The following is a 26,136-nucleotide window of genomic DNA, read 5'->3' on the forward strand; positions in this document are numbered from 1 at the left end:
TAATGGGCGGGGCGGGGCGCCGCGGCCGGGGGTATGCTGCGACGTCACGTGAGGGGGTGGGCGATTCGGCCCCGCCAATCCCAGCCTGACGGCGTGGGGCGGAGGGCGGTCATCATTGGGTCTCGGCGGCAGGCGCTCCTGCTTCTGCTACCTGTTGCTACGGGCGCTGTAGAGCTGCAGCGAGGCGCGCGGGAAGGCTCGTCTCGCGAGAACTCGGCTCCCTTCATGACCGTGGCAGCTGCAGCGGTTCTGGGACTGACATGGACGCTCACGAGGACTACGTTTGGCCGAGGGCAACCTCGGAGCTCATTCTCCTCCCGGTCACGGGTCTGGAGTGCGTGGGGGAGCGGCTTTTGGCGGGTGAGTTTTGGTTTGAGGCGCGCGCTAGCGGAGAAGAAACTGAACGCTCGCCTGGGGAGCGGCCTTAAGAACAAAGGGATGCCGCGAGGAGGAGGACGGGCGGCGGGCGGGAGCCCGGAGATGGCGGGGCTGAAGCGCGGCCCGAGGAGCCCAGGAAACAAAGAACTGAGGTGGCTCCCGAGGCCTTTCATAAACTGCAGGTGACGCGGAGAGGGCGGGTGGGATGGCATAAAGGAGCAGGGAAACGCGGTCGGCGGGGGCGGGGGAAGGGAATGAGAGACGCCTGTGGCCGCTTGGATGAGTTGGGCGGGGCCTTGGCCTCTCCTGAGGGGGCTCGGCGAGTAGGTCGGCGATGGGTCCCCCCCGTGGGCGGGTCCAGAGCCCGGGGCGTGGCCTTTCGGGCGTGGGCAAGGCCCAGAAGGGGGTGTGGCCTCTCCGGTGTGAGGGTGCGGCGGGTGAGGCTCTTACCTAGAAGGTGGGGATGAAGAGCCTCTGGCCAGGATGGGGTCGCGGGAAGCCAAGGACGAGACCTTTCTGAGTAGGCCAGTGCTCGGGGAGGCGGAGGGCGAGGTCTCTCCTGAGGTGGTTGGGTTCCAGGAAGTCCGATGTCGATGCCCCTCCGAGGAAGGTCGGCTCGGGTAGCAGAGGCCAGGGATCTGAGGCGGCAGAGACCTGGGGAGCGGTGAGGCTCGACTGGAAGGCACTAGTGACCGATGATGGTGCTGCGGAGTTTGATAAGGGTCCCAAGGCAGAGCACTGGCTGTCAAGCCTTGAGTGAGCTGCTAGCAATCCTAACGGGGATGGATGTATGGGGGTGGGGGATGGGGCGAAGGATGGCCCAATTTTGGTGTGGTGTGGGGGCTCTGGGAGCCCAGGGTTCCTACACTGAGCTAAACTCCTAAGGCTCCTGGAGGAGAGGATAGCTAAGCAGAAAACTGAAGAACCGCAAAAGTAAACTAGAAGAGAAGGTTCCTGGCAGAGGGTGAGCAAGCCAAAGGCCTTAAGACTGAGTTTGTCACTTTGTGTGAAAGAGGGAATTCTTATGAGGCTTCAGTAGGAGGGGAGGGTGGTCTAGGAGAAGAGGCTGGAGAAATGAGCAGAGGCCAGACCATTTAAGGCCTAGATTTGACTTTATCCTTAAGGGCGTAAGGTCGCAGTGGCGAAGCCCCATTGAAAGGTATTAAGCGTGGGAATGGCTTGGGAAGTTCAGATCAGAAAGCTTTTAAAGTGAATTCACCTATTCCTGTGACTTCCAAAGTGACTTTTATATTGACAGTTCTCAGATCCCACCCATGTGTACTGATGATCTAAATGTGTATCTACAATCTGAATTCCCAGCCCTTGTTGTCAAGTGCACAGGTGCCTACAAATTGAAATACTCCTGCTCAGCAGAGGGAACACCAGCCACTCAGGTGCCCAAGCCCAAGAATCTACCTTGTTCCCTAGGCCAGTCTGGTTGATTTTCACTTCATACATGTGGCATCTGTCTATTTTTTCTACCTTTATTGCCATCAAATTTGAGGCCATGCACCTATGCCTCCCTGACCCTCTCAGTAATGTTCTCTCTAGCCCATCCTTGAGCCCTTTGTTTCCTGTTCTAGCCACACTACCCAAAGCTCTTGCTCACCTCAGGGCCATCAGATTTGCTGTTTCCTCTGCTAGGAAAGGTTCACCCCCTCTCACTCCTGCCTGCTCTTCCTTTGGCTTACTGCTGCTGATCCCTGATTCCTCAGCCTAAATGTTTTGTCCTCCAGTTGGCCTCCCCAGACACTCACCCAGTCTGGTTAGATCAGACCAGGGTTTCTTAGTCTCAGCACTATTGATATATTGGAACAGATCATTCTTTGTGTGAGGGGCTGTCTAAATTGTAGGATGTATAGCAGCATCATTTAGCCTCCACTCCTAGATGCAAGTAGCACACACAACTCCCGGTTGTGGCAACCAAAAATGTCTTCAGACATTACCAAATGTTTCTGGGGGGAAAATTTCCCCTCTGTTGAGAACCACTGGAGTAGACTTTCCCATTTTATATCCTTTTTTTTTCCCCCTCATTTTATATTTTTAAATCAACCTATATAGTTCTTTCTTGGAACTTACCAAAATTATAACTATGTAGTTTACTTGTGTGATATTGTTTGTTTGTTTTTAATATTATTTGGCCGTTCCGGGTCTTCATTGCTGCATGTGGGATCTTCAGTTGCGGCATGCAGGATCTTTTAGTTGTGGCATGCAAACTCTTAGTTGCTGCATGTGGGATCTAGTTCCCTGACCAGGGATGGAACCCGGGACCCCGGATTGGGAGCGTGGAGTCTTAGCCACTGGACCACCAGGGAAGTCTCTACTTATCTTTTAATTTTTATTTTATGTTAGAGTATAGTTGATTAACAGTGTTGTGTTAGTTTCAGGTGTACAGCAGAGTGATTCAGTTATACATATACATGTATGTATTCTTTTTCAAATTCTTTTCCCATTTAGGTTATTACAGAGTACTGAGCAGAGTTACCTGTGCTATACAGTAGGTCCTTGTTGGTTATTCTATTACTTTTTAGAATATTTATTTATATATTTTTTGGTTATCTGTTTTATTTTTATTTGTTTGGTTTTTAAAAAATATTTATTTATTTGGTTGCGTTGGGTCTTAGTTGCAGCTCCAGGACTCCTTAGTTGTGGCTTGCCAGCTCCTTAGTTGTGGCATGTGAACTCTTAGTTGCGGCATGCATGTGGGATCCAGTTCCCTGACCAGGGATCAAACCCGGGTCCCCTGCTTTGGGAGTGTGCAATCTTATCCACTGCGCCACCAGGGAAGTCCCCTGGTTATCTATTTTATTTATTTATTTAAAGTATTTTATTTATTTATTTATTGGCTGTGTTGGGTCTTTGTTGCTGCGCGCGGGCTTTCTCTAGTTGCGGTGAGTGGGGGCTACTCTTTGTTGTGGTGCGAGGGCTTCTCATTGCGGTGGCTTCTCTTGTTGCGTAGCAAGGGCTCTAGGTGTGCGGGCTTCAGTAGTTGTAGCACATGGGCTCAGTAGTTGTGGCTCGCGGGCTCTAGAGCGCAGGCTCAGTAGTTGTTGCGCACAGGATTAGTTGCTCCGTGGCACGTGGGATCTTCCTGGACCAGGGCTCAAACCCGTGTCCCCTGCATTGGCAGGCAGACTCTTAACCACTGCGCCACCAGGGAAGCCCCTGGTTATCTACTTTAAATATGTGTGTGTACATTGTCAATCCCAGATTCCCAGTCTATCCCTCCCCCCACTCTTTCCCCCACCCTGTAACCGTAGTTTTGTTTTGTTTTGTTTTTTTAAATTTTATTGGAGTATAGTTGATTTACAATGTTGTGTTAGTTTCAGGTGTACAGCAAAGTGATTAGGTTGTATGTATACATATATTCATTCTTTCTCAGATTCTTTACCGATATAGGTGATTACAGAATATTGAGTAGAGTTCCCTGTGCTATACAGTAGGTCCTTGTTGGTTATCTGTTTTTTATATAGTAATGTGTGTATGTTAATCCCAAACTCCTAATTTATCCCTCCCTGCCACGTTTCCCCTTTGGTAACCATAAGTTTGTTTTTGAAATCTGTGAGTCTGTTTCTGTTTTGTAAATACGTTCATTTGTATCTTTTTTTTTTTTCTGGCTGTGCCTCGCAGCTTGTGGGATCTTAGTTCCCCCACCAGGGATCAAACCCGGGCCCTCGGCAGTGAGAGCGTGGAGTCATAACCACTGGACCAACAGGGAATTCCCTGTTGTAGACTTTTTGATGATGGCCATTCTGACCGGCGTGAGGTGATACCTCATTGTAGTTTTGATTTGCATTTCTCTGATAATTAGTGACGTTAAGCATCTTTTCATGTATTTTTTGGCCATCTGTTGCGTGATATTGTTTAATGTCTTCCTAATCCACAGGAGCAGGGTCTTATTCATTACTCCAGCATATAGTTCATTGTCTGGTTTATAATCGATGTTCTGCAGTTTTTTGTTTTTGTTGTTTTTTGTTTTTTGACCGCACTACAGGGCTTTCGGGATCTTAGTTCCCCAACCAGGGTTCGAACCCGAGCCCCAGCAGTGAAAGCCGAGTCCTAACCACTGGACCGCCAGGGAATTCCCAAATAAGTGTTTATTGAATGTCAAAAGATTGAGATCACAGGCTGGGAATAGCATGAGGGATTGCTGTTGTCATCTCAGGTTAAGAGGTGATGTCCTGGATCAAAGTCACTGTGGGGGATTGGATTTACAAATTCTTTAGAAAATGAAATCTGCAGAACTTGGAGACAAGATGTGGGAAGTTAAAAGGAATGGGCTTCCCAGTTTGGGGCTGGGGTTGGGCAAAAGATGGTATGGTCATTGGGGTGAGGACATGGAGCAAACTTGAGGATGAGCTAGTAGAGTAGGACGTGCCTGCAGGGCAGCCAGGGGGCAGCTGAGGGTCACAGCAGCATCTGCTGCCAAAGTGTGGGCTGCTTTCCCCATTGATATTGAACATACTCACATCTTCTGAGATACAGAGAAGAAGCTCCTGGAAATCAGGAGGGGTTCTGCTGTGGACCCAAGGTGGAAAGATTGACTTACTGGGTCTGCCTCTCCCCTGGGGGAGGTGGGAGTGGGAAGAATGCATGTAGCGGTAAATGAGGCCAAGGATTTGGGGACTAAAGCTGAGAGGGTTCCTGTCTGAAGCATGAGAAGTTAGGTGGGGTGAGGAGGAGACTGAGTTTGAGGAATTCATGGTTGAATTGAATGTGATGGGTGACTGATGAGGGGATCAGAAAGTCAGCACTGAAGGTACAGCTGAAGGTGAGACCAAGGATTTTCCAAGGTTCAAGCCTGCAGGACTGAGTGACCTAATATATTCATAAGCTACTTACTGAGAATTTTCCCTGCTCCCTGTCTCTTCTTCATGGCTCATCAGAGTTAGGTGAGGGGTTCTGATGTGGCTCTTTGCCTCTGTCCAGGTGAGGGGCCAGATGTCCTGGTGTACACCTTGGATTTTGGTGGACATCTGCGGATGATGAAACGAGTGCAGAACCTGCTTGGCCACTATCTTATCCATGGGTTCCGAGTGCGACCAGAACCCAACGGAGACCTTGACTCGGAGGCCATGGTGGCGGTGTTTGGGAGCAAGGGACTCCGAATTGTGAAAATTGGCTGGGGACAGGGCCGCTTCCGGGAGCTCTGGCGCTCTGGCCTGTGGAACATGTCTGACTGGATCTGGGATGCCCGTTGGCTTGAGGGGAACATGGCCTTGGCCCTGGGCCACAATTCAGTGGTGCTGTATGACCCTGTGGTAGGGTGCATCCTGCAGGACGTGCCCTGCACGGACAGGTGCACCCTCTCCTCAGCCTGTCTGATTGGAGATACCTGGAAGGAGCTGACCATAGTGGCGGGTGCCGTTTCCAACCAGCTCCTGGTCTGGTACCCAGCAGCTGCTTTAATAGACAATAAGCCAGTAGCCCCCGACCGACGGGTTAGTGGGCACGTGGGTGTCATCTTCAGCATGTCGTACCTGGAAAGCAAGGGCTTGTTGGCCACAGCTTCAGAAGACCGAAGTGTTCGCATCTGGAAGGTGGGTGACCTGCGGGTGCCTGGGGGTCGGGTGCAGAATATTGGGCACTGCTTCGGGCACAGTGCCCGTGTATGGCAGGTTAAGCTCCTAGAAAATTACCTTATCAGTGCAGGAGAAGACTGCGTCTGCTTGGTATGGAGCCACGAAGGCGAAATCCTCCAGGCCTTTCGGGGCCACCAGGGCCGTGGGATCCGGGCCATAGCTGCTCATGAGAGACAGGCCTGGGTGATCACTGGGGGCGATGACTCAGGCATCCGGCTATGGCACCTGTTGGGGCGTGGGTACCCGGGTTCGGGGGTCTCCGCCCTCTGCTTCAAGTCCCGTAGCAGGCCAGGTGCCCTCAAGGCTGTGACGCTGGCTGGCTCATGGCGAGTACTGGCAGTGACTGATACAGGGGCCCTGTACCTTTATGACCTCGAGGTCAAGTGCTGGGAGCAGCTGCTGGAGGACAAGTGCTTCCAGTCCTACTGCCTGCTGGAGGCAGCCCCTGGTCCTGAGGGCTTCGGACTGTGTGCCATGGCCAATGGGGAAGGTCATGTCAAGGTTGTCCCCATCAGCACTCCAACTGCAGCTGTGGATCTGACCCTGTTCCATGGGAAGGTGCACAGCCTGAGCTGGGCCTTGCGTGGCTACGAGGAGCTTCTGTTGCTAGCATCGGGCCCTGGTGGTGTGGTGGCTTGCCTAGAGATCTCTGCTGCGCCCTCTGGCAAGGCCATCTTCGTCAAGGAACGTTGCCGGTACCTCCTACCTCCAAGCAAGCAGAGGTGGCACACATGCAGTGCCTTCCTACCCCCGGGTGACTTCCTGGTGTGCGGGGACCGCCGGGGCTCCGTGTTGCTGTTCCCCTCCCGACCAGATCTGCTCAAGGATCTTGGGGTCAGAGGCAAAGTTGGGGCTGGTACTGGAGCACTTGGAACGGGTAGTGGCAGTGGTGGGAGTGAGAACGCCTTGGCTGAGTGGGGCCCTGTGTCCACCCTCCCTTCTCTGCATGGGAAACAGGGTGTGACCTCGGTCACCTGCCATGGTGGCTACGTGTACACTACAGGGCGTGATGGTGCCTACTACCAGCTCTTGGTGCGAGGTGGCCAACTCCAGCCAGTCCTAAGGCAAAAATCCTGTCGAGGTATGAACTGGGTGGCTGGGCTCCGAATGGTGGCTGATGGGAGCATGGTCATCCTGGGTTTCCACGCCAACGAGTTTGTGGTGTGGAGCCCCCGGTCACATGAGAAGCTGCACATTATCAACTGTGGTGGGGGGCATCGCTCTTGGGCCTTCTCTGATACTGAGGCAGCTATGGCCTTTGCCTACCTCAAGGATGGGGATGTCATGCTGTACCGGGCTCTTGGTGGCTGCACGCGGCCACATGTGATTCTCCGGGAGAGCCTGCATGGCCGTGAGATCACTTGTGTAAAGCGTGTGGGCACCATCACCCTGGGGCCTGAATTTGGGGTGCCCAGCTTCATGCAGCCTGACCACCTGGAGCCCACCAGTGAGGGCCCTGGCCTGATAGACATTGTGATAACGTGCAGCGAGGACACCACCGTCTGTATCCTGGCACTCCCCACAGCCACAGGCTCAGCCCATGCGCTTACAGCTGTCTGTAACCACATCTCCTCGGTGCGTGCAGTGGCTGTGTGGGGCACTGGCACCCCAGGTGGCCCTCAGGATCCTCGGCCAGGCCTGACTGCCCATGTGGTGTCTGCGGGGGGCAGGGCTGAGATGCACTGCTTCACAATCATGGTCACCCCAGACCCCAGCACCCCAAGCCGCCTTGCCTGCCACGTCATGCACCTTTCGTCTCACCGGCTGGATGAGTACTGGGACCGGCAGCGCAATCGGCACCGGATGATCAAGGTGGACCCAGAGACCAGGTGAGGTGCACTGTCAGACAGGAGCACGGGGTGGGGGGCATGCAGGGCAAGCCCTGTGCCGCTGCTCCCAGGCTCTGCCTGATGGCTGTGTACTGTCCTTGCAGGTACATGTCCCTAGCTGTGTGTGAGCTCGACCGGCCTGGCCTTGGCCCCCTTGTGGCTGCAGCCTGTAGCGATGGGGCAGTGAGGTGAGCATATAGGACCCAGGGGGCCTGGAGACAAAAGAAAAGAATGTAAGGATGTTTAGAATGGGTTCTGAGCTGGGCCATTCTCTGCACCCCCCAGGCTCTTTCTCTTGCAGGACTCTGGGCAGCAGCTACAGCTCCTGGCTGAAACCTTCCACCACAAGCGCTGTGTCCTCAAGGTCCACTCCTTCACACACGAGGCAACAAATCAGCGGCGGTGAGAGGGGCTGCATGGTGGTCCTGCATGGGTTTGGTGGGGGCTTCTATTGCTTTCCATCCCCCTCACTGACCCAGCTGCCTTTTCCTGGCTACCAGGAGGCTGTTCCTGTGCAGTGCAGCCACGGATGGCAGCCTGGCCTTCTGGGATCTCACCACTGTGCTGGACCATGGCTCCCCTGCCCTGGAGCCTCCAGCGGACCCTGGGCTTCCCTACCGTGAGTAGCTAGAGTGCCACTATGGCTGTCCCCCCACCTCCCAGTGCACCTAGCCAAGTGTTGAGCTGGGTCGTGACAACCATCTTCTTCCTCCAGGGCTGGGCAGCCCCTGCCTGACCCTCCAGGCTCACAGCTGTGGTGTCAACAGCCTGCACACCTTGCCCACACGTGAGGGCCATCTTGTGGCCAGTGGCAGTGAGGATGGCTCCCTCCATGTCTTTGTGCTTACTGTGGAGGTGCCAGAGCTGGAAGAGGCTGTGGGGGGCGCTGAGCTGGTGCCCCAGCTGCAAGTGCTGGAAGAATACTCTCTCCCCTGTGCACATGCTGCCCATGTGACAGGCCTCAAGATCTTAAGCCCAAGCCTCATGGTCTCAGCCTCCATCGACCAACGGCTTACCTTCTGGCGTCTGGGGCATGGTGAGCCCGCCTTTATCAACAGTACAGTGTACCACGTAGCAGATGTGGCCGACATGGACTGCTGGCCTGTGAGCCCTGAGTTTGGCCACCGCTGTGCTCTTGGGGGCCAGGGCCTTGAGGTTTACAACTGGTATGACTGAGATGTCCCGCGGTGGCCGGCATGCTGGGCATGGGGCCTGCTCACAGACAGAGTGACTGTCTGTGCCCATGCCCAGTGTGCCTTGAGGGGAGGAAGAGGCAGCCGCGGGTTCCTGACTCAAGAGCAGGAGCTGGAGGTGAGTTGAAAGCCACCTGGGCAGACCAAGAATATGCCCCACTCCCCACAATGGGACAAAACTTTGTCACAGAAGCAATTTATTTTGGTTCTGGGTCTCTAACAAAACCTGTGGGTTTTTTCCCTTTCAGTTGATGACTTTGCGGACATTCCCAGATATTGGGGCCTCTGTGGCCTTAGATGTGACTCAGTGGAGGGAGACCCAGCATGGCCAGCCCGGTGTGGAGCACTTCACGCACAGCCCGCAGAAGCTGCAGACGGGCAAACATTTGACCAAACAAGTGTGGTCGAGGCTCCTGGAGGAGAGAAAGGGGCCTGCTGGTCTCATCCTTTGCTTCCCCTGCACCCCCCACATATGCCCTTTTGCTGTGCACTTACCCCTAGGATGTGTACCCGGTTATAGTATGAGCTGAAATCCATGCTGAGCTGTACCAGGAACTTGCACACCTAGAGACAAGAGACTGAGTCACTGGCCTGTCTCTCTTTATGCCCCAGAATAAAGAATAGTGTGTGCAGTCCATCCCAGTCTCCTCTGCCTTACCATCTCTGTGCGTGCAGTGATGTGGAGCCCTGGGGCTGTGCGGGGCAGGGCTGCTGTGTGGCCCAGCAGGTCTGGGAAGGGGAGGACGCTGTTGAAGAGCAGCAACCACTCACCCTGTGGGGGAGAAGGGTGCTGGGAGGGAAAGGCCTGTGCTTCCCACACGTGACAGCTACCCAAGAGGGGCACTCACCTCATCATGTAGCAGGGAGAAATCCAGACTGCTCACAGGTGGGAAAGTGGGGTACAGACCTTGTTCCACGCTGCACTTGTAACTCTCAAAGAGTGTGGCAAGACGTGCACAATTATACATGACAAAGGTGCCACTTTTGGTGCCCTTTGTGGAAATGCTGCTGTCGGCCAGGGCCAAGAGAAGCTGAGGAATGAGGGCACAGCTGCAGAGGGAGGACAGCCACTGCACACCCTGTTCCCCCCAGCCCTGGCCCAGCAGGGCGCCCAGGCTCACCTGACTTTGTGGGGCTGTGCTGAGCATCTCAAACTTAATGGTTGCCACAGAGAGAACCCTGAAGATTTCCATCCAGGCTGGGTCTGAAGGAGTACGGATCAGTTATGTCTCTACAGGCAGGGAACAAGGGGGGCAGGGGTGCAAATGACCTTCCCCTACCCAAAGCACAGCCAGGGTCTCCCAGGCGCACCTTGTGCCAGGTCCCTACCGTGCTTCAGTGCTGAGGCCTTGCACACCTGGGCATGCCGGAGCCTGCATTTTGAAAAGAGTGAGAGGAGGACCAGTGGGCAGAGTCCCCCACCGCAACTACCCTGGCTTGGTGGCCTTCCTTCCAGCCTCACTCACTCGTAGTACTCGGGGGCAGTCAGGGTGCCAGGTGCACCAGCTACTTTCACTGGGCCACAGACCAGGTGCTTCTGTCAGGAAGATAGCAGGGGCTCAGCCAGCTGGCGATACCCTCCAGGAACCTAAATTTGGTTCCTGGACTCCCCCCCCGCCCCCCAGCTTTTTACCTTAGGACCTCCATCCCCTCAGGGTAGCCTCCTCAACCTATTCTTCAATATTCTCTGGGCTATGATGCCTCCAGAGACCTCTCCCAGCACCTGCTGCACGTGCCCATTTACCAAGCCTAACATCTCCCCAAGGTCAAGTATCACCTTCTGGACCCATCAACTAACAAGTGGGTTTCAAGGGCCCTCTGAGGTTGGTGTAGGGAGCCACCATCACTAACCTACCTGTCTGAGAGGAGCCTGGTCATCCAACTTCCACCAAAGCAGGTCCAACTTCTGTTGCTGGAAATCCTCCTCACAGCTCACCACGTGTACAACCATGCAGCTATCTGTGCCAGCATCTGGGGCCGCGGCCTATAGGGTAGGACAGTCACTGCTGGGGACACGAGACACCTGGTTTGCCAGAGGCCTGCAGGGTGGGGTGTCAGTCACTAACCAGGCCTAGGGAGCTGTCCTCAGCCCAATCCTGCACAGCCTGCTGCAGCTCCGCCAACACAGCGAGCAGATCCTCCGTCACTGCGAAGAGAACACACAGGGCTGAGGCCGGCGGGGATTGCAGGGCCCAACTACTTTCTTTTTTTTTTTAAACATGGATTTAATAATTTATTTTTGGCTGTGTTGGGTCTTCGTTTCTGTGTGAGGGCTTTCTCTAGTTGTGGCAAGCGGGGGCCACTCTTCATCGCGATGCGCGGGCCTCTCGTTGCGGAGCACAGGCTCCAAACGCGCAGGCTCAGTAGTTGTGGCTCACGGGCCTAGTTGCTCCGCGGCATGTGGGATCTTCCCAGACCAGGGCTCGAACCCGTGTCCCCTGCATTAGCAGGCAGATTCTCAACCACTGCGCCACCAGAGAAGCCCCCCGACTACTTTCTGGCCCTGCTAGGCTCCAGGTCCTACCCAGACAGCTGTCCAGGTTGGGGTCATAGCCAGTTGTGCGTCCCCGTTCGTCCACCAGCTCCTTCAGGCACACTCGGCCCAGGGCGCCAGAGGGCAGGGCTTCCGCGTTACGAGCAGGGGTGAGCTCTGCAAGCGCGCGGCTCCTCAGGGCTTCGGTCGCGGCTCTCTCTGAGGCCGCGGGCCAGTCCACCCGCAGCTGCTGCAGGAAGGTCGGCATGTGCGGGTCCCGCACGGCGGGCACTAGGCGCACACTCACCCTGCGAAGCGAGGCGGCCGCCTCAGCCCGAGCACCGGGCTCAGCTATCCCCCACTTTCCACCCGCAGCGGCTCTCGGGCCCCCATCGCGCGCTTTCTCCTTTGTGGGCCCGCGCCCCAGCTCACCTGTGAGCGTGCAAAGCTCGCGCCAGGTGGTCGGCCACGAGCACGGCACGCAGCTGGCTCAGGCGGAGGGCGCAGGGGCTGCCGCGCAGCGCCGGGCAGTGCAGGACGACGCGCGGGCCCGGGGCGGCGGGGACGGTGGGCGCGGCATAGGCGGCCACGGCGCCGAGGACGCGCTCGAAGACGGCGGACCGCCGCAGCTGGAGAGCCAGCCCCGCGGGGGTTGGCGCGCAGCTCAGTACCGGGGCCACGCCAGGACCCTGCAGGCCTACGATGGCGTGAACCACGCGCTCGGGCACCTGCGGAAAGACAAGCTGGTGAGCGGGTCGCGGCGCTCCCAGCTACCTCGGGCCGCACGTCCCCGCCCTGCTCGCGCCCACCTGGTCGTCCCCGAAGCGCGCCTGCAGCGCGCGCCGCGGTGCCAAGAAGTCTCGGACACGCAGGTGGCGGGCGCGTGTCTCCTTGAACCACACTGGGCCGCCCGGCCCCAGGGCCGCGTTGAGAGCTCCCAGCGTCTCCTCTACCCCAAGGCGCATGGCGACCGGAAGGAGTAGGCAGAACCGGAAGCAAGGAACCGGAAGCAAAATTTCGAGGTCGAACTTCCAGGAGGGCCAATTGGTTGGGGCAGGGATCTGGCTGCGGCCCGTGAGTGGACAGGTGCGCTCGACCTACGACTCCAGTGCTACCTCCGCGTGGCCCACCAGCTTGGCTCGGCTACGGGTCCGAAATCTCTGGGTACGCTACGGGCCTAGGATTCTCTCGCCGTCGCCCGCAGTAGCAAGCAGGGAAAAAACCTAAGTCTTACATTTATGTATTTGTGATAACGTTTCATTTCCTCCATTTACACATGATCAAAACGGCAAAAGTCCCAAGTGGAGTCTCACTGAAATAGGGCGGCTAACATTAAAGCCACTTTCATGACCTACTGAAAAAAGTCACATTTTTAAGAGAATTTGTGTTCTCCAGTTTCGGGTTATTTGCAAGCATTCCCTCCTTTGACATATGGGTTGTCTTTATTCCTAATAAATGCCCACTGATAGAATTGCCGGTTTTCTCCTCTTGAATCTTGAGTAATTAGAACCATCATGATGGTTTCCAGAAGCTCTTAATACTTCTCCTTGAACCTGGTGTACTTTAACAAGGATCCTCCCACTTCCTGGTTTAGGCAACCAGCCATTGTGGGTCAAATAAACAATGTGACCATGAGAAGACCCAGCTTAAGAACAGTTCACTGAGCACCCCACTCCTCTACCAGTGAGAATGCTCTTTCCTCTGTCCCACCAGGGCTCCTGAATGTCTTCACTTTACTGTAACTTAGATAACCCTTTCCTCTTTTCTTTAATGGGGATTGAACCTAACGCAGTAGAGCGCTGTGCAGCAGATCACTGGCAAACCCCTGATCTCCGCCCTGGAGCAGTGAGAATAACCAGAGCTCAGAAAGGAGAGAAGCCTCGGCGCAGGAAAAGCTTGGCAAGGCCCCTTTCTGGGCTAGGGCTGCAAGGCCCTGCTGGGAAGCGCCGAAAGAGCACTGGGCGGACACGACATTCCCGATGGCTTCTTGGGTGCCCACTCAACGGGAGTGATCGTGTCATTCCAAAGCGCTTTCCATGCGTCACGCGCACGACCCGGGGACTGCTGCTAACAAGGTTGGGGGCCCGGAGGCGGAGCTGGGGACGTCAGCTACTCTGGGTGCATGAAGACGGTTGGGGGTGGTTTTACCCCAGGAAGTGAAAGGCTATCTTTAGCGAGCTGCGGGCTGGGGCTGCCCTGTGGGACTCACCGCCATTTGCAGCCCTATCCGGAGGCCCTGGGTCCTCCCTCCCTTGCCAATGGTACCTCGGGCTCCAGAGATGGCCACCGCCTCGGCTCTCCGACGTCTACGCCTGTCACTTCTAGCCTGAGGGCGCACCTGAGAGGGGACGGAAACCAGAGCGACCCAATAAAGTATGTCTGGGGATCAGGGGCTAGCCCATTCCATCTGGGTCAGGACGCTGCTCAGGCAGGAGAGCAGGGAACGAAATCCAAGTGCAGCTGGAATGCTCTGGAGACAACAGCTGCTTTTGGGATTCCGTTGCCCGCTGTCCAGCCGGGGAGGGGGGCGGTTTGAGGGGGTTATCCCTCGCCCTAGGGCCAGATCAAAACCCCCCACTCCCAGTCGCCGGACTCAGGAGCTGAAACCAAGTCTAGTGGGAACGAGCCGCTCACCTAGGCCCCCAAACAATATGGGTGGTGGGGGCCTTCCCCGGGACCAGGTCCCGATCCGGATTAGATCCGCGGGGTAGGTAGGATTAGTCCTGTTGGTCTCACGCAGTCAGGGCCACTGCAGTGACGGTGGCGGGGCGGGCTTCGGGATCAACCAAGAGGGAAGCGCGCCCGTGGGGTCGGAGGGGAAGTAAACCCTCCTCGGGGACACCCCGGCACCCGGGACCCTTTGTCCGGTGACGCTGCCAGTGCCCAGAGCGCTAGGGGCCCAATGGGCCCGCACGGCAGCGACGGGACTCCCGGAAATCCATTGCGACCGTCCTCGGTTGTGTCAAGCCTCCCGCCAGCCCGGCCCCGAGGGTGGCAGACGCGGCAACGTGCCCCTGAGGCCAACACCACGGTGGGCGCGCGGAGATGCCAGAACCTGCGCGGGCGCCAGCGATTCTCACGCCAGTAGGCCTTCTGATTCGGCTCAAGACGGGGCGCAAGGAATTCTCGGGACGCAAGCGAAGTGAGCGAGGACAGGGCGATGCTCCAGCCGCTGTCTAGTTCAACGTCGGGTCCGGTTTAGGCCCGGTCGACCGCCGAGCACCTAGAAGTACCCTACCAAGGCGTCCCCTTCCGCTTGCTCTGGCCGCAGATTTGGAGCCATTTTAAGGCGAAACCAACCAGCCACGCCCCCTCGCGCTCTGGAGAGGCCAATCCATGCTCAACCACGCCCCGTGCGACTCGCGGCCGCGGCGCCAACGGTCGCGCTTGTGACGGTTAGGGAGGGGCGGGACTCGGGGGACAACGGAGGGAAACCTGAGCTGCCCATCTCGCCCTCGGAACCCGACTCTCCAAAGACGGGATTAGAGGCTTGGGGGCTGACGCCACGCCCTGGCCAGGTGTGCTGGAGTCGAACAGGTGCTCGGCCGCCCCGCCCCGGGCCCCGGGAGGCCGGCGTAATGGCTGAGAGCCGGGGGCCAGGCCGCGGCTGGGGCCCAGGCAGTGCCCTGAGGCCAGCCACGCCACCAGGTGTCCGGCTCCCGCAGGACGGCCTGCGGAGATCTGGGGAGGGGCGGACGGCAGGTGCTGACACCGGAGCCGCGCTGGGGGACGCGCCTTCATGGGACCGAGGCCCCTGGCCCGCTCCTTCCTCTCTCCCGCGCTGGGCCGGCCGAGTTGCGCGGTGCCCTCCGCGACGTTGGGGGCGCTGTAGCCGCGCTAGGCTTGGTGACGCCACGACCCCGCTGTGCTTGCGCCAGCCTCCCTGCACGCCGGTCCGCCATGGCCGCCGCGTTCGTGCTTCGGAGCCAGTACCGAGCGCGGCTCGCCCTTCGCTGTCCGCCTGCGCAGCTGCCATGGTGAGCCCGGACCCAGCGTCCCTGACCACCCGCTCCTACGGCCGGCGATTCCCGGCCCCCTAGACCCTGATCATACCTCTCCGCAGGGCCCCGCGGCGTGGGCATCGGCTCACGCCGGCGGATGACGAACTGTATCAGCGGACGCGCATCTCTCTGCTGCAGCGCGAGTCCCCGCACGATATGTACATCGACAGCTACAACAGCCGCGGCTTCACGGTCAACGGAAATCGCGTACTTGGGCCCTGTGCGCTACTCCCACACTCGGTGGTGCAGTGGAACGTGAGCCCTTCCCTGCAGTGAGGAAACCGAGGGCCAGAGTCACAGGCCTGCCCCCTGATTCTGTCCCTGGCACACCTGGCTTTTCTTTTGCCCCGCACTGGAGCAAGTAGAGGGCCTCTGGGGAAACCTAGGTGGACTTGTATTTAACTTGTCTCCTCCCCACACAGGTAGGTTCCCACCAGGACATCACCGAGGAAAGCTTCTCTCTCTTTTGGATGCTGGAGCCCCGAATAGGTATTGGAGGAGGGGAGGGCTGAAGTGCTGAGCCCCAGAAAGCCACCCTCTAGACAGACCTGGTTGTAGACTAGCCGTGCCCATCCTTCCCTAGAGATTGTTGTGGTGGGCACTGGAGACCGGACTGAGCGGCTGCAGTCCCACTTGCTGCGAGCCATGAGGCAGCGGGGCATCGCTGTGGAAGTGCAGGACACAGTATGTCTGGGACTTGGGAATGCGGAGGGGAGCCCAAGCTTAGCACTAGCCCAGCTGATGCTGGCTTTCTCTTTGCAGCCCAATGCCTGTGCCACTTTCAACTTCCTGTGTCACGAAGGCCGAGTGACAGGAGCTGCTCTCATTCCCCCACCTGGCGGGGCTGCACTCACATCTCTGGCCCAAGCTGCAGAATGAACCACCAGGAACTTACCTTACCCGTCCAGGAGGGCCCTGGCACCTTTTGCAGAATGCAGGGGTTTCCAAAGCTTTCACTAGCCCCTCCCCCTTTGTCACTGTAACACTTGTCTTGTTTGCCAGCAAATTAATAATTTAACCCACTTCTCTGATTTTGTATTAGGTGTGTTGCTGGCCAGGCGCTGCTGGCTCAGTGAGTTCTTGGAGGGGGTTGTGAAGGAACCAAGGGGTCATCTATTTGTCTACACTGCTTGGCCTCTCAGAGGCCAGGAGACAGTATAGGCACCTGTTCTAAGCTGTATATCTATCTACTTGCTGACATGCAGATTTGAGGGGACCTCTGTGTTTTCTCCACGAGGTCCTTTTAGAGATTCAAGTTAGAGAATATGTATGTGGGTCTCAACCTGATCCCATGTGGCCAAACTTTGGGCTAGCAGGAGGCCCCGTGGATGCGAGTCCAAAGCCCCATGGACTGTTCTGTGACCCTTCCTAAGCAGCCACAGGCAATTTCTGAGACCAAACCCTTGGGGGCCAGAGCTTGTCTGAGCTGCCTTTTGAGATGCCTCAGGAGGGGCTTTTTGAATCTAGTACTACCCCCCACTTCCAGTTCCTTGAAGCACCCTTATCTGGGGGCATGAGGCTTTCTCTGGAAATGAAGGTGCTTTATTTTTGTGTATCTGTGATGGTGGCAGCTGCAGAGCCCCACCTGCTTGTTGACCTCAAAGATCAGGCATCACTTTTTTTCAAACTTTTATTGAAAAACCGAGGGTGTGCTGTATCCCTTTTCAGAAAAGACGCTTCTCATACCTGTTGGCAGAAGGACCGGCTGTGAGGTGAGGGCAGGAGCATGGAGGCATGGAAGAGACCTCCACCCCAAGGACAGAGGAGTGGAGAGGGTTGGTCACTTACGAATGGAGGCTGTGGACACCACCTTCCACCTGAGCTGAGGATGTTCTCTTCTCAAACTTGAGCTCTCCAGAATACATCATGGCTCTGAAGAGAGGCAGAAGTCAGATGTGGGTAGCTGGCCCTGGACCAGCCCCTCTACCCAATGTCCCAGCTCCCTAAGCTTACCGGACTTGGGTCAAACTCTTGGCACCAATGTCCTGGCAGGAGTGCTGGATGCCGGCAATCAGGTAGGGCACAAATTTGTGTATGGATCCTTTATCCTGCACAGCCCCAGACACCCCCTGGGCCACCTTGATTTTGTCAGCTTCACTGCAGGGAGAGGCAGGAAACAGGCAAAGTCGAAACATGGATGATGCTGCCACTGCAGGGTTAGCATAGGGCAACCGACCTGCCTGTCCCACCTGAAATATCGGTTCTGGCTGCTGAGATGCTTGTCCATGGCATCGAGAGAACCCATACCACGATATTTCTTTAGCCGGATCCCATCAGAGAAGAAATACTCGCCAGGGGCTTCAGTGGTAGCAGCCAGGAGGGAGCCCATCATAACTATGGACAGAAGGAATGCTGGGGGAAGACCCTGAAAGGCATTAGGGAAGGAGACCCACTAGGCTCCCTGAATGTTGGGCCTCACCTGTGGAGGCCCCAAGGGCCAAAGCTTTGGCAATATGGCCCACATTTTGGATTCCTCCATCAGCGATGACAGGAACACCAAAGCGCCGTGCATATTCTGACACCTTGTACACTGCTGTTGCTTGGGGCCGCCCACAGGCCAGCACTGTTGAGACATGGAGGAACAAATGGGGGTGGCGTTAGTGGGAACAGGCAAGAGGCTCTGTGGCCACAAATCAGCACCCAGGAGCTCTCAGTTACACCTGCACCAGGACTGCAGCCTGGTAGAGGAAGAGTCTTGTCTGGGATGGCTGCTGCCCCATCAGCCTTAAACAGTACAAATAGCTGTGATGGCTTCCATTCACCCTTGGCATGTGTGCGTGCATATGTGCATGGCCCAGGGCAGCCTCAGGCACGTGCAGTCAGCAGCCGGGAAAGCCCCGCCCAATTGATATCAGGTGGGGTAGGGGGTCACCGTGCAGTTAGTACCCAGAGACCCACCCCTTGCTCCCTGCATGGTGGGTAGCTCAGGCAAGATCAGGGCAGTGGTCGTGTGGAAGGAAGAGTGGACCCCGGAGTTGGTCCTTAAGCTGTGCCTACTGAGGAGATGTGGGCAGAGCAGGGCCTACCTGGTGGAGGTCCTGCCCTACAAACACCCCAGGAAGAGAAGGGAGCTGTGTTCTTGAGCAGCTCCCAAAACCATGGTCTGTCATTCAGTTTGCCCTGCCCACCCGTCAGCACCACAAACCCCGGGAGCTACAGCTACAGTCAACCAAGCAGCCGGGCAGTGGGCAGCTGGGCCGGGCCAGTGGACCGGGCCGGACTTACTATAGCAGCCCGTGACAGTAGAAGGGCATTTGGGGCTGTGGGACTTTATGTCTGGAGGGATCTTGGGAGCCGCTAAATAAAACAAACAGACCAGAGTTTAGAGAGGGCACGGAGCAGGAGCGGGGAGGCCAAGGCTAGGTGGGGGAGGAAGTGGCAGGTGAAGAATGACGAGAGCTCGTCTTACTTCCAGCATGTTACCCATCCAAGGGGCCTGTTTGGCCCTGGGGCTGCCCCTACTGGAGGACTCAATGTAGTTCCCGTAAGAGCGCATGGCTCCAGGGCATGTGGGGCTAAGGGCCCTGCTAAAGCCAGGTCTCTGAGGGCCTCGCCAAAACGTGTTCTTACCTTCTTGAGTGATGCAGATGGAGCCACTGCCCATTCCCACCCGCAGGGCATCTACACCAGCATCAATGAGGTTCTTGGCCTGAGCAGCTGTGACCACTGCAAGGAGGAACAGGGAAAGGCTCACATGAAGGTCTATGTGGGAGCCTAGCTCCCCCACTCTCGCCCCACATCCTTCAGTGCCCAGTCTTGTCTCACCATTGCCTCCAATGACTTGGAGACTGGGGTATTTCTCTTTGATGTACTTGATCATGTTGATCTGGAAGATGGAGTTTCCCTGGGAAGAGTCCTGAGACAGGAAGGTAGTCCCAATGAGACTGTGGTATGACAGCTGCTCCTACCACCCCACCTTGCCTGTGCAGCAGCTCACCAAAACTACCACGTCCACACCAGCCTGGGCTAGCAAGTCCAGCCGATACTTGTCATCCTCATGAGTGCCAATGGCTGCTCCACACAGCAGCTGCTTCTTGGCATCTTTGGAGGCCAGTGGGTAATCTCGGTTTTTCTTCAGGTCTGTCCGGGCAATGATGGCCACCAGCTCATCATCTTCATTTACAATAGGTAACTTTCCTGGGGGCAGGGCAGGACATAAATCAGGACCTTGGTCTTTGGTTCCAGAACCCTTCCTACCTCTAGGACTCACCCTTCTTGCTGCGCTGCAGAATTTCATTTGCTTCCTTCAGTGTGATGCCTGCAGGGGCTACCACCAAGTCTTCCCTCTTTGTCATGATCTATAAGAGAGGGGAGTTGTGAGGAATGGCAATAGGAGATCAGGCCTCCCAACAGACCCTGCCCTAACTCAGGGGTGAGGTTCCAAAGACCACCATGTTTACACACCTGCACCCAGACTACCCTCAAGTAAACCCAACAGTCTGCAGCAATCTAGTGGCAAGAGTGAGAATTTAGTAGAAAGGGCATCAGGTACATGGAGCACATTGTGGAGAAAGAGCCACACCAGAGAAATGACAAGAGGAGGCTGAAGTTGGTCCTTGAGCACAGCCCCCACTCTGGGTGTGGCAAAAAATTTGGGTATGCTGGCGAACATTTGGGCAGATTGAAAGCCTTTGGTGGGGAAGGGATGCAGGAACCCCAAGAAAGGGTCAGAAACTTAGCCGGGTGTTCATCTTTCCTGGACAGCAGAAGCCCTCAGAGTTGCCATTCAGACAACAGAACAGAATCCTTTATCTTTAGCCTGGGCTGTCAGAGTTTGCCTGTGCTCTGTCAGTGACACCCACCTCTCCCAAAAACCGGTCATGCTCCTCCTCCTTGAGAAAATCAATGTCCCTCGAGGAGATGATGCCCACCAGGCGGCTCCCCATCCGGCCTGTGTCAGTGATGGGGATACCACAGAAGCCATGCCGGGCCTTGGCTTCAAAGACATCCCGCACTCGATCCTTGGGACTGAGGACCACAGGGTCCGTGATGAATCCCTGCTCGTATTTCTGGAAGGGATGGTGAAAAAGGGCACTTCTGAACCACTTTCATCAGACTTTTGGTCTGAAGCCTGGGATCTGTGCCAGCTCCCCTTTTGGCAGTGCCACAGGATCAAATCACACAAACACTTCAAACCCAGAGCTAGGAGACATGAGTGAACTGCAGGCACTGTCCACCTGGCCCTCTTCTGTTGCTTTAAGACACAGGGTCTCAGGCTCTTCTCCTCAGGAATTGAACCCCCACAGTGGGAAAGAAAGGATCCCAAATCAGGAGAATAATTCCCCCACTCCCACCCCACTCCACCTCAGTGCAATTCCCAGGAGCTCTTGACCGTGATCTTTTCCCTTCTGACCTTCACTTTACGAACTTCATTGGCCTGGAATTCTGGTGTACAGTTGTGGTGGATGAAGCCAATACCACCTGTAAGCTGCAGGATACACAAAAAGAAAACGGGAAAAGTGACAAAGAAGAAGAGTGGCATGATTGTATGCCTTTGGGAAAGAGAGATGGGGCCCCTGCTTCTGCCCTCACATGCCACAGTGCTCACCGCCATTGCTATGGCCATCCCAGCCTCTGTGACTGTGTCCATGGGTGAGGAAACAAGTGGGGTCTTCAGAGTGATCTTTTTAGTCAGAGCAGAGGTCAGGTCCTAAAGAAATAAGGCCAACTAATGTGCAAAAGCACCTCATATACCTCAGGGTGGTGCCATGTTCCCCGCAAAACAGGTGCTCTGTATGACCTGCATGCCAGTAAGACCATTCCATAGCATCCACCCCCAAAAGCAATCTACTGAGGTAGTCGAGAGGGGACAGCAGCACTTTTATCCAACCTTGATACTTAGGATCCAATTCCTGTCCATACTCACCACTTGGTCTGCAGTGAAATCGATGTACCCGGGGAGAATGAGAAAGTCACTAGAGGGGAGGGGAATTGGGAGTAAGGGTCAGGCTTATGGCAGCCTGAGACGCCATCCTCATAAATCATCTCTTAAGGCATTCCGGCAGAGAGGGAAATGACCTAGCCCGAGTATCACAGACAAGGCAGAGAACAAGGTAGAGATGGAGACAGCGGACCTTTTCTGCCACCTAGCTGTCATCAGCGCCTCTGGCATCCTGACAACTCCATGTGCCCAGAGAACGGAGTTTCTAACCTGGAAATCTCAGGCACTACCAAGATGCCTCCTCCATCCCGCCCGCTTCAGACCTGTCAAACTGAACCTGAGATGGGTGGGGAGTTTCCGGAACCTGTCCCCCACGCCCGAGCCAAGCGGGCTCAATGGAAGCCCCACCCGGCCTCCCAACCCTGCGCGCCGCTCCTCTCCTGGCCCAGGTGAGCCCGCTAGGCCCGCACTTGTAGGTGAGGCCGTCCCCGCAGTTGAACAGCTGCTGTGCCGTGAGCCCGTCGTCCGGCACGTAGGACGTGCCCCCGCTAATCAGGTAGTCGGCCATGGCTAGCGCGGGGCAAGGCCGCGCGTCTCCGAGGACGGCGCCGCAGAGGCCTCCGCCTTCTGGGCCGCGCCAATATAAACCCGCCGATATCGTCACTGCGCCCAGCACGTCGCCGACGTCAGGACGCAGCACGCACGTACAGAACTCGTACGCCTCTAGGGCGGGGCTGGCGGTAAGGAACGCAAGCGCATAGCACACCCTAGGGCTGTTTCCTGTTGCTACCCCCTCCCGCAGGACCTCGCCCGTCCAACGAACAGGCAAGGCTTTGCTGCCACTGTCCCGCCTGGCTCCTCCCAAATGAAGAGGCGTTGTTCACTAACATGTTGAAAAGACGTGCTTGTCATTCTTAATAAACAACTAGATTAAGAATACATAAGAGAAACAGAGTGGTATCTTTATATGATACACAAGTGTATGTTACAAGAATTCCATCAGGCACAGAAGCCTCAGGTTTAAGGCCTCAATGTTAGGCCAAAAAAAAAAAAAAAAAAGACATGGTAAAGTTTTTACTTTAACATCTAAAATGTCACTTGTCATAAAGGAGGGTGTAATAGAAATTGTCTTTAATAAATCATAATTGAAGTTCCCCTCATTTTCCTTCCATTAAGATGCTAGGTTTATGTCTGAGCATGAAGAAAGAAAAGACCATGGCTCCCCTGTGGTCAGCGAAGTCTGCCAGTCAGAGTGGAAGCCAGCTGGGGAGATTCCCTGGAGGGTCCATCCATCATTAATTCCATCTTTCTGGAGGAAGGGAAGGGGCGACATTTCTCCTAACAGTCCAAGCCCTTTCCTCAGGCCCCCCACAAAAAAGTCAGCCAGCAACTGTCTAGGACATCTGGCTCTCAGGAAACCCAGAGCCCCCATGGGCTGAGAAGTCTGCCACAGCAGGTTTATGAAGATGCACAGGGGGCAAAGTTTCCTTTTACATTTGAAATAGAAGCAGTCTGAAAGGGTTCATAACTACACCAATAAAAAAAGAAAAGAAAAAAAAATGGAGGCCTCTTCTTTAGTGTGAAAGTGTCCGTTTTTTCCTGGATGGTCTCCCTTGCACCATGGCTGAGGGATCTCAGTGCATGGTGCTTGCGTTGGCCACCGCAATGGCCTCCTGAATTTCTCTTATCACCAGGATCCGAGTCAGCATCTGTCCCATCTGCTCTCTGCTGATAGGCTGGACTGAGTACCAGATTGGGCTGTTGGGGGCCACCACCGGCTCGGGCGTCAGGTAAAAGGTGTCATTCCGGCCTTTCACACTCTGGGGGCTGAAGAATACATGGGTAAAAGCTGGGTAAAACCACCATGATCTCAACCCTCCCACCATGAACCTCCTAAACAGATGCTATCTGCAAAAGATGGGAAGCTCTGGAAAGCATGGTGGCACAGCTCCTAAATTCCATGCAGCCAACACGCACTACCTCTAGGACGTCCCTTTGGAGTTACTGCAAATGCCAGTGTTAGGCTGCCCATCTTCTGCTCCTCCCTCACACACTGCCAGGTGTGATTCCTCTGACTAGGGCTCCCAGGGCTCATCTACTTGAGTCCAACCATATCCCACTCTGAACCAATTTCAGCACCCAGAAGGTCCATCTCCAAGTCTTTGCTTATGTTGTTTCCTCTACTCCATCCACTGATAATTCCTCAACTTGATCTGAGGGACTCTGACTTCTCAGCTTGGCTATGATGCTGGGGCCTTTACCTGGACTCACACCCCCTCAACGTTGTGCTGTACTTCTCTTAAGTACTTAGCACATGCCATCCTCTAACAGTTATTCATCCACTGATTCAAGATTTATCAAAGGGCTGCTGTGTGCCAGGCCTGCACTAGGTGCTGATATTAAAAGAAATGAGTAAGACCCAAGAGTCCCTATATTATGGAGTTTACAGGTAAGAGGGGAGACAGACAGCAGTTAAACAGTTACATAAAGACAAAGAAAATAACAAACAGTGGTAAGGGTTACAGAAGAAACAGCCGGAGGGAACAGGCAGGGAATTTGGAAATGCTTCCCTAATAAAGCTCTTTTAAGGATGGATAGGAGCTAACTAGCTAAACAGGCAGGGGGTGGCAGGGTCTGCCCAACAGGGAAAAGTTCTGTGCAGAGGTCTTGAGGAAGGGAGAGCATGATGCCCTTCAGTGGAGAAGAGCCAGTGTGGCTAGAGAGCCAAGAGCTACACGGACATGAGGTTAACAAGGGAGAGTACATGAAAGGCCCTGCTGGCCACATTAGGATTACTGTCTTTCTCTGTAGAGTAAAAGGAAACCACTAAAGGTTTTAATCTAAGTAACACGGTAAGACCTACAATGTAGAAAGATCTTCTGGCATTGCTGTTAAGATGATATACCAAACTGCAGGGGCAGGAGAGAACGAAAGCCAAGGAAAGGAGTTCCCCTTAGATTGACAGTGGTGGTGAGAAAAGGTCAAGGCCAGGAAGATGAAGGGCTATGCTCACTATGTGACAGAGGCAGCCTCTCTGTACCGTCCTCCCTTTACCTTCATCCTCTCTCCAAGAAAGTGGACCATCAGGGAGCAGTGCTGGGCACATGCTTTGGGAAAACCAATAAGGTTGCTTCTATATTTAGCTTTTCGGAAGTGTGTTTTTACTCTGCCTGGGACTAGAGAATGCTTTTGTGCGCACGCGCACACACACAGGTCACCCAGTCACGATAAAGCCTCCTCACCATTTAAAGAGGTAGAAATCGTAGAGCTTGATAGGACATCTCAGTGGATTCTCTGGATTTTCCGTCTGTTCTGCATACATGTCATCTGTAACTATAAAACATACCCCACCACCACCACAGACATGGCATCAGACTGCCTTTACTCAGGCTCAGATTAGAAACCTTAGGCTTCCAGCCATCCCAACCAGGAAATACTGGGAAGGAAAAGGGTGTGAGGCATGGGCAGTGAGTATGAAAGGAAAAGGCAGCTATCATTTCTGGGGTGTCTCTCCTTCTACAAGAGTTTGAAGTTTCTGGCTGGGGAGAAGGGAATGGAAAATTCCTATCCAGCAAATCCCAATCTTCACACTCATTACTAGCCCCCCAGGCACAAGGGCAGGGCAGGACCAGTAGCACCTGTTTCTGCAACCCCTACCTCTTTCCCCTACCTTTCTGGCCAGTCTGGTGTATCCCAAGTGCCTTCAGGTACCGAATACTCGTGCTTTTATCCTTAGGATTAGAGGGGTTCTTCTTTGTCTGTCGTAAGACCTTGGAGAAGGCCAGCTTCATGTGCTGGTCCACTGTCTTCAACAGGAAGTATCTGCACCACAAGTGAAAGCAAGGCAAAGGGAGGGGTGCCAGGAGGAGACCGTGACTTACCCTCCGCCATCAGGGCTTCAGAGGAGCCGCTGCCCACACTCCCAGAATCTGGGCAGGCCCACACCCAAACACACTGTCTAGTGGAGGAATCTCATCAAGACTGATGGTAGGGATCTGGCAAGGCTGTCTGCCTCACTGGTCAGCACACAAAATGTAGCCAAGTGGGGCTGAAGGCTTTCAGTAGCTCAAAGGCTCTCAAGTATATGTCAAAGGTATTCAGAAGTCCATCTGGATAGTTTCTACCCTCTTCACTGGGCAGATGCCAGCAGTGGCTAAGCATGGAGCCTCTAGAACACTTACTTGGTGTTAAAGAACATGAGAGTGGTCAGCAGGGTGGAAGGGGAGTGAGCGCCGAGCTGCTTGCACTCCCACAGCATCTCCTCAGTCACGTGGCTGGGCAGGACATAGCCTAGGAGGAACAGAGTACTGCTACAACAAAAGGATGGCAGGCGGTCCCTCAAAGGTGCAGGATGGGAGGTGTGAAGCACAACAAGGACCACACAGGAGTACAAGCTTAACTGGAGAAGTCTTCCTGGGATATGGCAGAATCATCTGGAAAGCTTGTTAAAACATAAACAGCTGAGTCCCAACCCAAGTTTCTGGGCAGGACCCGAAAATGTGTGTTTTCAAGAAGTTCCTAACACCACACCTTAAGAACCACTGCCCTACATGATCACTCTCACCTGATGTTAATTCTTCCTCTAATTGAAGATTAATATGGGGTAGAAGGACATCCCTCAGAGAAACACCCAAAAGTATAAGCCAACCTCTCTGCATATATGCAAACTTCTCTGAAAAGAGGGTACAGGGCTTTCATCATACTTTCAAAGGTATCCAGGCCAGGGCCCAAAGAACTGGTATACACGCCCGTTTGCCCTTGTTAAACTTCTCATGTCTTCCATCTCTAGAAAGCAAACC

At 55.1% G+C, this 26,136-nt stretch overlaps 5 protein-coding genes across 12 annotated transcripts in view; 2 read left to right on the forward strand and 3 right to left on the reverse strand.

The window, feature by feature from the left end:
* The first annotated feature begins 134 nt into the window (after positions 1–134).
* WDR6 (WD repeat domain 6) lies at positions 135–9,619 on the forward strand. Its single transcript, XM_036868079.1, has 7 exons — positions 135–360; positions 5,308–7,789; positions 7,894–7,977; positions 8,075–8,191; positions 8,290–8,408; positions 8,505–9,100; positions 9,231–9,619. The coding sequence occupies exons 1-6, from the start codon at positions 261–263 to the stop codon at positions 8,963–8,965; spliced, it is 3,363 nt and encodes a 1,120-aa protein (XP_036723974.1). The 5' UTR covers positions 135–260; the 3' UTR covers positions 8,966–9,100; positions 9,231–9,619.
* Positions 9,164–12,662, reverse strand: DALRD3 (DALR anticodon binding domain containing 3). Of its 4 annotated transcripts, none has more exons than XM_036868081.1 (12): positions 12,265–12,523; positions 11,888–12,183; positions 11,507–11,763; positions 11,049–11,128; positions 10,838–10,966; positions 10,449–10,519; positions 10,294–10,355; positions 10,104–10,186; positions 9,831–10,013; positions 9,641–9,754; positions 9,478–9,546; positions 9,164–9,395 (listed from the first exon to the last, which is right to left on the reverse strand). In XM_036868081.1, exons 1-12 carry the CDS (start codon positions 12,418–12,420, stop codon positions 9,276–9,278), a joined length of 1,620 nt encoding a protein of 539 aa, XP_036723976.1. In that variant the 5' UTR covers positions 12,421–12,523; the 3' UTR covers positions 9,164–9,275. The 4 variants fall into 4 exon arrangements, with proteins under 4 accessions (XP_036723976.1, XP_036723975.1, XP_036723977.1 ...); XM_036868080.1 differs by having other exon boundaries at positions 9,167–9,395; positions 9,641–9,772; positions 12,265–12,662; XM_036868082.1 differs by having other exon boundaries at positions 9,167–9,395; positions 9,641–9,772; positions 10,312–10,355.
* A 2,206-nt stretch (positions 12,663–14,868) lies between these two features.
* On the forward strand, positions 14,869–16,494 carry NDUFAF3 (NADH:ubiquinone oxidoreductase complex assembly factor 3). Of its 2 annotated transcripts, none has more exons than XM_036868136.1 (5): positions 14,869–14,992; positions 15,519–15,711; positions 15,879–15,945; positions 16,040–16,140; positions 16,219–16,494. In XM_036868136.1, exons 2-5 carry the CDS (start codon positions 15,613–15,615, stop codon positions 16,333–16,335), a joined length of 384 nt encoding a protein of 127 aa, XP_036724031.1. In that variant the 5' UTR covers positions 14,869–14,992; positions 15,519–15,612; the 3' UTR covers positions 16,336–16,494. The 2 variants fall into 2 exon arrangements, with proteins under 2 accessions (XP_036724031.1, XP_036724030.1); XM_036868135.1 differs by lacking the exon at positions 14,869–14,992 and adding an exon at positions 14,999–15,432 and having other exon boundaries at positions 16,219–16,492.
* A 578-nt stretch (positions 16,495–17,072) lies between these two features.
* On the reverse strand, positions 17,073–21,962 carry IMPDH2 (inosine monophosphate dehydrogenase 2). Of its 2 annotated transcripts, XM_036868132.1 has the most exons (15): positions 21,808–21,950; positions 21,323–21,371; positions 21,005–21,106; positions 20,810–20,884; positions 20,259–20,465; positions 19,667–19,754; positions 19,394–19,593; positions 19,222–19,312; positions 19,027–19,122; positions 18,682–18,753; positions 17,876–18,019; positions 17,646–17,790; positions 17,410–17,553; positions 17,245–17,328; positions 17,073–17,142 (listed from the first exon to the last, which is right to left on the reverse strand). In XM_036868132.1, the coding sequence occupies exons 1-15, from the start codon at positions 21,903–21,905 to the stop codon at positions 17,121–17,123; spliced, it is 1,617 nt and encodes a 538-aa protein (XP_036724027.1). In that variant the 5' UTR covers positions 21,906–21,950; the 3' UTR covers positions 17,073–17,120. The 2 variants fall into 2 exon arrangements, with proteins under 2 accessions (XP_036724027.1, XP_036724028.1); XM_036868133.1 differs by lacking the exon at positions 18,682–18,753 and having other exon boundaries at positions 21,808–21,962.
* A 266-nt stretch (positions 21,963–22,228) lies between these two features.
* The window catches only part of QRICH1 (glutamine rich 1), a 49,271-nt gene continuing 45,363 nt past the window's right edge, over positions 22,229–26,136 (reverse strand). For all 3 annotated transcript variants that reach the window (XM_036868129.1, XM_036868131.1, XM_036868130.1), the window contains 4 exons: positions 25,519–25,627; positions 25,008–25,159; positions 24,580–24,670; positions 22,229–23,164 (listed from right to left, as the gene is read on the reverse strand). In XM_036868129.1, coding sequence (XP_036724024.1) covers positions 22,972–23,164; positions 24,580–24,670; positions 25,008–25,159; positions 25,519–25,627 — 545 coding nt within the window. In that variant the 3' untranslated portion in view covers positions 22,229–22,971. The remainder of the gene's footprint in view (positions 23,165–24,579; positions 24,671–25,007; positions 25,160–25,518; positions 25,628–26,136) is intronic.

Source organism: Balaenoptera musculus, chromosome 11, assembly GCF_009873245.2.
Source record: "Balaenoptera musculus isolate JJ_BM4_2016_0621 chromosome 11, mBalMus1.pri.v3, whole genome shotgun sequence".
NCBI classification, from domain to species: domain Eukaryota; kingdom Metazoa; phylum Chordata; class Mammalia; order Artiodactyla; family Balaenopteridae; genus Balaenoptera; species Balaenoptera musculus.

What these genes read in the sequence shown, in the direction of transcription:
- DALRD3 (XM_036868080.1), bottom strand. Translation starts at nt 12,420, where the DNA reads ATGCGCCTTGGGGTAGAGGAGACGCTGGGAGCTCTCAACGCGGCCCTG. An exon ending in CGAGCTTTGCACGCTCACAG is followed by an intron (nt 11,764 to 11,887) that starts GTGAGCTGGGGC and finishes CTCGCTTCGCAG; the next exon opens with GGTGAGTGTGCGCCTAGTGC. An exon ending in CGGTAGGGACCTGGCACAAG is followed by an intron (nt 10,187 to 10,293) that starts GTGCGCCTGGGA and finishes GTACTCCTTCAG; the next exon opens with ACCCAGCCTGGATGGAAATC.
- WDR6 (XM_036868079.1), top strand. Translation starts at nt 261, where the DNA reads ATGGACGCTCACGAGGACTACGTTTGGCCGAGGGCAACCTCGGAGCTC. An exon ending in AAGGTGGACCCAGAGACCAG is followed by an intron (nt 7,790 to 7,893) that starts GTGAGGTGCACT and finishes CTGTCCTTGCAG; the next exon opens with GTACATGTCCCTAGCTGTGT. An exon ending in GGACCCTGGGCTTCCCTACC is followed by an intron (nt 8,409 to 8,504) that starts GTGAGTAGCTAG and finishes TTCTTCCTCCAG; the next exon opens with GGCTGGGCAGCCCCTGCCTG.
- NDUFAF3 (XM_036868135.1), top strand. Translation starts at nt 15,356, where the DNA reads ATGGCCGCCGCGTTCGTGCTTCGGAGCCAGTACCGAGCGCGGCTCGCC. An exon ending in GATGCTGGAGCCCCGAATAG is followed by an intron (nt 15,946 to 16,039) that starts GTATTGGAGGAG and finishes ATCCTTCCCTAG; the next exon opens with AGATTGTTGTGGTGGGCACT. An exon ending in CTGTGGAAGTGCAGGACACA is followed by an intron (nt 16,141 to 16,218) that starts GTATGTCTGGGA and finishes TTCTCTTTGCAG; the next exon opens with CCCAATGCCTGTGCCACTTT.
- IMPDH2 (XM_036868132.1), bottom strand. Translation starts at nt 21,905, where the DNA reads ATGGCCGACTACCTGATTAGCGGGGGCACGTCCTACGTGCCGGACGAC. An exon ending in TACTGTCACGGGCTGCTATA is followed by an intron (nt 18,020 to 18,681) that starts GTAAGTCCGGCC and finishes ATGTCTCAACAG; the next exon opens with TGCTGGCCTGTGGGCGGCCC. An exon ending in GGCCCTTGGGGCCTCCACAG is followed by an intron (nt 17,791 to 17,875) that starts GTGAGGCCCAAC and finishes TTCTGTCCATAG; the next exon opens with TTATGATGGGCTCCCTCCTG.